This window comes from Quercus robur, chromosome 3 (assembly GCF_932294415.1).
Source record: "Quercus robur chromosome 3, dhQueRobu3.1, whole genome shotgun sequence".
NCBI lineage: Eukaryota > Viridiplantae > Streptophyta > Magnoliopsida > Fagales > Fagaceae > Quercus > Quercus robur.
In genome coordinates this window covers 8,231,213-8,239,599 of record NC_065536.1, presented here as the reverse complement: position 1 = coordinate 8,239,599, position 8,387 = coordinate 8,231,213, and the positions used below count along the sequence as shown (strand labels likewise).

General features: G+C 33.8%; 1 protein-coding gene across 3 annotated transcripts; it reads right to left on the bottom strand.

Moving 5' to 3' along the window:
* Positions 1–1,361: 1,361 nt before the first annotated feature.
* Positions 1,362–8,109, bottom strand: LOC126716929 (serine/arginine-rich splicing factor SR30-like). 3 transcript variants are annotated; one of them, XR_007652339.1, is made up of 15 exons: positions 7,950–8,109; positions 7,414–7,508; positions 5,749–5,814; positions 5,539–5,613; positions 5,314–5,422; positions 5,188–5,234; positions 5,025–5,082; positions 4,591–4,640; positions 4,377–4,433; positions 4,166–4,296; positions 4,012–4,065; positions 3,004–3,098; positions 2,416–2,907; positions 2,222–2,290; positions 1,518–1,634 (listed from the first exon to the last, which is right to left on the bottom strand). XR_007652339.1 is itself a non-coding variant. In XM_050417982.1 (14 exons), exons 2-14 carry the CDS (start codon positions 7,498–7,500, stop codon positions 1,587–1,589), a joined length of 885 nt encoding a protein of 294 aa, XP_050273939.1. In that variant the 5' UTR covers positions 7,501–7,508; positions 7,950–8,109; the 3' UTR covers positions 1,362–1,586. The 3 variants fall into 3 exon arrangements, 1 of the variants encoding a protein (XP_050273939.1); XR_007652340.1 differs by having other exon boundaries at positions 2,416–2,449; XM_050417982.1 differs by lacking the exon at positions 3,004–3,098 and having other exon boundaries at positions 1,362–1,634; positions 2,416–2,449.
* Between the last annotated feature and the right edge of the window lie 278 nt (positions 8,110–8,387).

Below are 8,387 nucleotides of genomic sequence, written 5' to 3'. Positions count from 1 at the left end.
TTTTTTTTATACATCAATAAGTGGGGGATCTAAATTATGAATGTCTCTATTGGAAATTAAGATACCAACCAATTAAGTTACAAGATTCTTGATAAACTTATTGAAATATTTGAGAAAATTAATAATAAATTGTATCGCACATTGTGCTAGAATTGAGCTAATTGAGCCAACTAAAGCCATGAATATTGTATCAATTGACCTTTAAATCATGACTTTATTCTTACATATCTCAAAATAAAACAAAAGAGCAAGCACCAACTCAAGCCATGAATATTGTCATCGATTTGATGACTTGTCACACCTCATTGGAGAAAAAAAAAACTGCAGTCACTTTTTCATTTTTCTTCGTTCTCTATTTTGTTCAATTTATAAAACAATGCAAAATCGTTAAAGCCAATAATTGACTAGTAATTAAATTCTTCCTAAAATGGAGTGGTGCATGATAAGTAATTTGCTTTTTTTTTTTTTTTTTTTTTTTGGTATCGACACAATAAGATTTGAATCTATAATAATTGCTCTTTATCAATATGTGAAAACATGAGCTAATTTTTAGTATAATGAAAACCTATAGGATGTACTCCATAATAATTGCTCTTTATCACTATTTTTTGTATAGTCTTTTGCTCTTTATCACTAAGTTTTAGTATAGTCTTTTTAGTATAGTCATTATTCGATTCAGGTCTCTTATTCTTACTCAAAATCAGGCTTGCCCCATAAAATAATTTTTTGTAACATCTTATTCAAAAGTAGCCTCTGCACTCTGACTTCAGTGACTAAAGAACTAAGAGCACTCAAGCATGTATCAATATGTTATTATAGATGATTATATAGTAATAGTATTTGCAAGTCTTTTTTGTAAAATTTGCTTTATATGAAGATGATTAACTACAGATTTATCATTACTCTTCAATGAATCGTATTTATGCAAGGGTTACAAACTAATCCTAATTATAAAGCTCATAAACTGAAGTTAAATAATCAAAATATTTATTTAAATGTTAATAACATGATAAAATAGAATCCATTCATTAAGAACTCTATAGTAGAACCACCCAAAAACTTTATCAAAGCATTTTGTGGATCAAGCTTTTTTTGGTGGGTTTAGCAGCCGGGTGATGACTCACTAATAACACCAAATAGACCACTCGTGCATGCAATTCGAATTTCAGCCTAAAATGAGGAGTGCTTAGAGCCTGAGAACCCAACCCGACCCACTCGGCCAACCACGTTCAAATGGTGGGTCGGGCAAATCTCAGCTAAAAAATTTTAAAATTACGGATTTCAATTTGGATGTCTCGTGTGACAAAATCTCAGGATGAATGGGTTAACAACCAGTAACATCAAACCACAACGCAACAAAATAAGAAATTGATCCAGCAGTACCATTAGATTTTGGTAGAAAATTTTTGTTCTTAGTTGTGTTGATTATTCACTTAAGAAACATAACATGCACTACAAGACTACAAGACCGTCCAATAATATCCAGATCCAAATGTTATGTAGCTAACTACATATACTTATATAGTTAGGTGTCCTAATGTCCCCGACATGAACATGCTGAGAGTAGAACTACTAAAAATTTGCGCTCAATCACGATCCCTGGAGTCAATAGATCGGCTTCGATCAGATCTCACCTGTGAACCAAAGTCATAAAACCAATAAAAACTCTAGTGAAAACAGGGCAGAAAGGGAAAATGAAAGACAAGTAACCAATGCAAGGGCAAGGTCTAAACTTAGGTGCTATTCCCTAGTGGTATTGTTCCTAAGTTTCAATTAAATTCAAACACATGGCTTCAATAAACAATACAGTGCAATGATGTTCACTCAGATTAGTTGCACGTCGCAGAGCATACTGTACAACAATCCTTACTGTTAATCAAACTCCTCCGGGCAACTAACCCCACACGCCAGAACCAGTTACCGGGTAATCAAGGGACTTTTCACCCCTAACGGGCTAAGCAGTTTATACTCATTACTGGGTAATCCAGGGGCTTTTCACCCCTGATGTTAACTTTCCTAAGGACAATAAAATTCAATCATGTGACATATTAGCCAATGAAAACATGATCAAATTTAATTTGGGGAACTTAATATACAGCAGCACCTAAGGAATTTGTATCTAAGTTTTACCCTTAGTACAAAATAATATTAGCTACTTTTTTTTTTTTTTTTAGTAGAAAAAAATATTAGCAAATAGCAAAACTAAGGAGAAAAATCATACAGAAGCCGAACGGGATCGTGATATACTTCTAACGCTCCTGCTGGGACTGCGACTTTCACGACGACGATGCTGCATCGTGGCAAATCAGTGAAAAAAAAAAAAAAAAAAAAAAACCAGGAGTGAATAATGGCATCAATTCATGTTTGGTTGCTCTTCTTAAAAACTAAAGATAAAAGCCTTAAGATGTTACTTACAGAATTAACTGGAGATCTGGATCTTGATCGAGATCTGCACAAAAGTTCACAAACCACCCAATTTAATATCAACAACAATTTTGCAAAACCTTGATCCCAGAGCCTCAATCCCGGTTCCATTTAGGTTTACCATAATCAAAGGATGAAATAGAAGAGATGGAATATACCACAAATCTTTAGCAGCAACTAATATTAAAAGAACTCAACCCAATTTTCTCATGATCAAATCCTCTTAGTAAATCATCTTTATCCAGCAGCACATGAGAACTTAAATGGACCAATAAAAGAAAGAAAAAACAAATACAGCACCATCATGGAAACCCTAGTTGGAAGGAGAACGATATCCACCCCAGAATCCTGACCGCAAGTTATAATAATGTTGAGGAGGTTTTGAATTGTCTACACCACAAAATTGTTGAGTGTACCAATAGCACTCAGTTCACAGGTAATCCAGCTTTTAAAGCGCAACCAATTTGTCAACAATGATCCAGTCTAGCACCCATTGGCAGACCATGCATATAATATATTAGTATTATTATTTTAGCATTGAGGTTTTTCCAGAGGTGCTCATCAACAAAACGGTATTACCTCAGCAACCAAAAGAGTTGCAGGCGTTGAGTACCACATGCCATCAACATCAAGTTCCTAACATGCAGTCCCCAGGTCGCCGCAAAGATCCAGATCTAGCAAACACACAAGGCAACCCTCATAAACAAAGTATGATGACTGACCAATTTTGTAAACCTCTTCTTAAGAAACCACTTCCTCTTTGAAAAATAAAAAAGAATTTGTGTAGAAAAAGTTCATGGAAGCTCTGAAGGTTGTTACATTGTCTCGGGAAGAAAGCTTTTACAAAAACGTTGAAAAGAAAGTCAAAAATATCATCAAAATTTGAATGACCCATGAAAGATATTACTGACTCTGATTTTGTGATACCAAAAAAAGATTGCCAGTATGATGCTCATATTCTTGTTCTATGTTCACTAAATGAAAAATAAAAACTTAAGGAGGAAGGACCCTTGCTGCATAAAAAAAAGTAGCAAGGAGAAAAAAAATTAAAAAGGGGGGGGGGGGGGGGGGGGGGAGTGCAAGGGAACTAGAAAAGAGCTTGCTAACCATAGAACCACTCTATGAAGAACACAAATTCCCCAAAGATTGAGCAATTCACCAATGCTTATTGTTATCCATTACCACATAAGCCTTTGCTTTTAGATCAGCTAGATGAACATTCATTGGTAAATAACTATGGATGTCTGAAAAATCATCCAACTCAAATCCCAGAGAGAGTTACGAGGTTTACAGAGGAATTACCACCAAAATTTGAAGGAAAAAGGATGAGCCTGCCTAAGAAATATATCTAGCCAACCCCAATCAGTTTCACTAAGACCTATATGAGTCGAGATTAAGAAGTAACCCCACACGAAAACCAGAAAACATCACATAAATAATTAATTTTTAGAAGCAATAAGGACTTAAATTGAATTCCTGTGCATAAGCCTTAGGCATGTAAATCAAGAATCATTTTATTAGATAAATTGAAATTGGAGTGCAACCCCAAGAAAGCCCTGATGGGGAAGACAGAGAAACAAAACAGACCTTGAACCAGAGACTGATGGAGATCGACGTGAATATTTTCTCTTTGGAGATATGCTGCAAACAACATATAAAATCTCATTTCAAATCTTACTTCACAAAAACTATTTTACTAAAAAACCAATTTTACTTAACAAAACAAAAGTTAAAAGCTAACCTCCCACTCCTGCCACTATAGCTACGGCTGCGACTAGGGCTTCTCGACATGTAAGGACTTCTAGAGTAGCTCCGTCTTGAATCACGGCTGCGACTTCTAGAGTAACTCCGCCTCGAATCATACTCTCTCACCTAGACAAAGCAAGTAGATAAGTAAAAGCAAAATGAATAAAGAAACCCAGAATTCAGCACATCAAGACATTGTGACATACCCGTACGTAAGACCGAGAAAAAGCATTCCGAAATTCAGAATCATCAAGTTTTTTGATCTACAAGGCAAGAGAAGAAGAGAACTCACAAAGGGAATAATGAGGTTTTCCTTTAAAAGGATTCTCAACTCAAATCCAGTTCCAGTTGAAAAAGAAAAGTAGTGTATTTTAATAAAAAAAAGGTTCCTATACAATTAATAATAGTTTAGTAACTTACAGCATACTTCATGTCATCATAGTGTGCGTAATCCACAATTCCTGTCATGCCTGCAAAGAGGAGAAAAAATAATTGAAAATGAGAACTTTTCCAATGCAATGGAAGAACTCTTTATCCAAATGAAAACATATGATGAGATGAAGGCAATAAAATCTCTTTTTTCATCAAAATGTCAGATAATTTCCAATTTCCAAGTTAGTGCTGTGCTCACGTCTAATCACCCATTATGTATTAATCAGAATGATTATGCTCCAGATGAAATATCAGATCTCTTTATTCAGCTAGAACCTCTAATTCTTCGCTATGCTGAGAATAAACCAATCACAAATTGCTAATAGCATAAAATGGTTCTTTGACCACCCAGTTTTTGTATCTTTGTTCATACTCTTGTATAATAAGGAAAAGAAAGGGACAAAACAGTTAATCAAACTTACCACCACGGTCTCGGAATACTTGAGAGAAAAGGACATCACCAGCTTGCCGCATGTGATCCTAATTATTGAATATACAGAAACATTACACATTTAGCAAACCCGCTTGCTGAATGTTTAGAAATTTACATTGGAAACATACATAATTAAATAGGTGCATGCTTACCTTTAGGTCTTGCCATGAAGCAGAAGGAGGTAATCCAGTGACCAGAACTGCATGATGGAGCCACATAAAATCATTACAACACAACTTTGTATAACTGAAAAGAGATGTATTGAAGGCAACACATACCACGATAGTCAGAATGCTTGGGAGCAGCACGGCTACTGCCACTACCACCATAACTGCCATGGTAATCTGCTGATGACGAATTTCCTCGCCCACCATGTGCAAGTTCAACCTTTAAATGCAAATAAAAAAATTCATGAGAAAATATTGAAAAAACAACAAAGATAAATAGATAAATGCAAATACTCAGAAGTAGAAGTAAACGTAAACAGGCTCTGTGCCACTAACTCGTAAGCGATAACCATCAAAGTTGTACCCATCCCGGTAATAAATTGCATCTTCAGCATCACGAGAATCTTCATACTGCAAAATGACAGTTTTAATGAACTATATAAGCCAAAATAAAAAAGTCCATTCAAAATAAATTAAAATAGACGTCCATAATTGAACATTGATGCAGCTTTGTAAATACCAGAAGTTTGTACGATTAGAACTGACCTCAATAAAAGCATAGCCTGGGGGTCTTGGTGGGAGCTTCAGATCAATGTCAACAATAGGCCCATACTGCATTTGGACATCAAAGACAAAAATACAGAATCAGCAGCAAAAAACTCAATATAGCTTCAATAATCATAAGCCCTTCCTTTGCTTATCGTTGTAGATTGGATCCCAGCTGTAAACAAATAATCATATCATATAGTTTGAGATAATCTATTGCATTTCCGAGAAGTATCAGATTCCTACCTTCCCCCTCCCCCAAATTCTGGTTAGATTCTTAAGAAGTATCACATATTTATTGGGTTATCCAAGAAATATTGGAATCTGATACAAAGATGACTCTGTTATAAAAGTACACATTCTACCAAGCAAATAACAGCAAATCGTTGCCTATTAACAGTAAATAAAAAATTCATGCTTACAGTAACCCAATGTCAATGTGAATTCCACCACCAAACTCTTCTCCCTCTAATGAATAAATAACTCTACACTTACATACCACCGCTTCTTAATGCAACCAACTGGATCATATTTACAAACATGCACCCACAACCAATATATATATTATGTATTAACACTAAGAATATCCTCAAAATAACTCATTGACTAAGGCAAACTCCTCAAAACTCAGTCTGCTTTTCTTTACATGTAAAAATTCTAAACGAGAAAAGAAAAGTATATAAATAAGAAACTATCAAAACCAAAGATTTTAACACCTACAAAATGCTGAAAACACGGCCAAAAAAAAAAACACCTTAATGCAATTAACTGAATCATTCAACAAAGGTGCACCCACAACCAGCAGGTATTTGTGTTAACAATATGCTTTTTCTAATTTGTAAGTTTACATGAACAACGCGCACACACAATAGGTTTTAACCCAAGACCTAATCCTCCAGCCTTTTTTATGGAGTGAGGAGAGGCTGTATGAGCTAGAACTCACTGGCTTTGTACCAAGAGGCGAGCATTGTAGTTCAACTGGCACTTCCTGATGTTTCTAATGGAGACATCCAGGATTCAAATCCCCCCACCCCATCAAAACTATTAAATTATCTAAAACAATATGCTCAAAGCAACACATTGACTATGAAAAATTCCACAAAAAAATCAATCATTCTTCCGTTATAAGTAACAGATTTTACTGCAAAAAAGAAAAGGGTATGAAAAAAAAAAAAAAATTCAAATTTTCACCTAAAAAAATAATCTCTTTGAATGTGCCAAATACTACCAACAAATTTATCTTTCTTCCACTTAATTAAACGAAAAAGGTAAACAGAATTTCAAACTTTCACCAAAACGAAAACCTTTTTCAAGTCCTACCAAGCACCAAAAATTGTGGCTGGACACAAAAACAAACTAATGCAATCAACTGAGTCAATCTACAAAGGTACACCCATGCCAATTATATTTCAAATTTGGCGTAGCAATTCTTTAACTACACCAAATTCCACAGAAAATGGTTTCTTTTTTACTTTTCTATTTAACAAATTTTACCCCAAAAAAAAAAAAAAAATCAACTTTTCACTAAACACAATCTAATCTATCAAACTAAACCACATCATATTGAACACCAAAAATGTGCTATCCCCACCAAAAAAAAATTAGAAATTAAAGCACCAAATTAGAAATTAAAGCACCAACTATATTTGTAAAAGAAAATAGTACCTTACAAAAGAGATCTTCTACTTCTCTCAAACGAGTATCACCTGGGAGATTACCAACATAGATGGTACGGCTCGAACTGCTACTCATTTTTTTCCCTAAAAAAAAAAATTCAAATTGATTCAAATCATCATTAACACAAAAAAAAAAAAAAAAAAAAAAAATCTTCACTAATACGAAAATCACTATAAAAAGTTGTAATTCGAAAAAAACAAAAATTACCCATTTAAGAAAAAGATGCAAGATTTAATCTTTTCCAGGAAAAAAAAAACAATTACCCATTTAAGAAAAAGATGCAAACTTGAATCTTTTCCAGGAAAAAAAAACAAAGACCCATTTGAAAGCTTAATTTATATAATTGATCCAAACACATGCATATATTGTGGATCACTGAGTAAATTTTATTTTAAAGAAACTATGAATTATTAAAGAAATTAATCGAAATAATTACCAAACAGATTAAAACATGGGCTTAGAAAATTAAACTTAAAAAAAATAATAATAGTAACAATAATAAAAAAGGATTATATATAATTTACCTTGAAAGATAGAGAAGTGAGTCTGGTTTTGGAAGATAATGGGAGCTTCCGGAAAAGTGTTTTTTTTTTTGGCTGAATGCTTCTGGAAGAGTCTTTGGGATAATAAACTATGAAGGCAGATATGTATATATGGTGATAACCGTAAAAATATTAAAAATTAGTATATAATATATGTTAAGATTTACCGTGCGAATGTACCGAATTGCCCTTACGTTGCGTGTTAAAACCGACACCCTTACGGCCTTTTCCCTCTTGCCACATGGTGACAAGGTATACAGAGAGGAACGCGTAAAGTTTTTAAAAAAAATTTTAATTATTTCTTCATAGAGGATTAAAAAGTATTTATCAGGAATTAGCAAAAAAAAAAAAAAAAAGTATTTATCAGGAGTTTATGTTTGAAATTATTTCTAAATTTTTTATTTTAAAAAACAAGACACT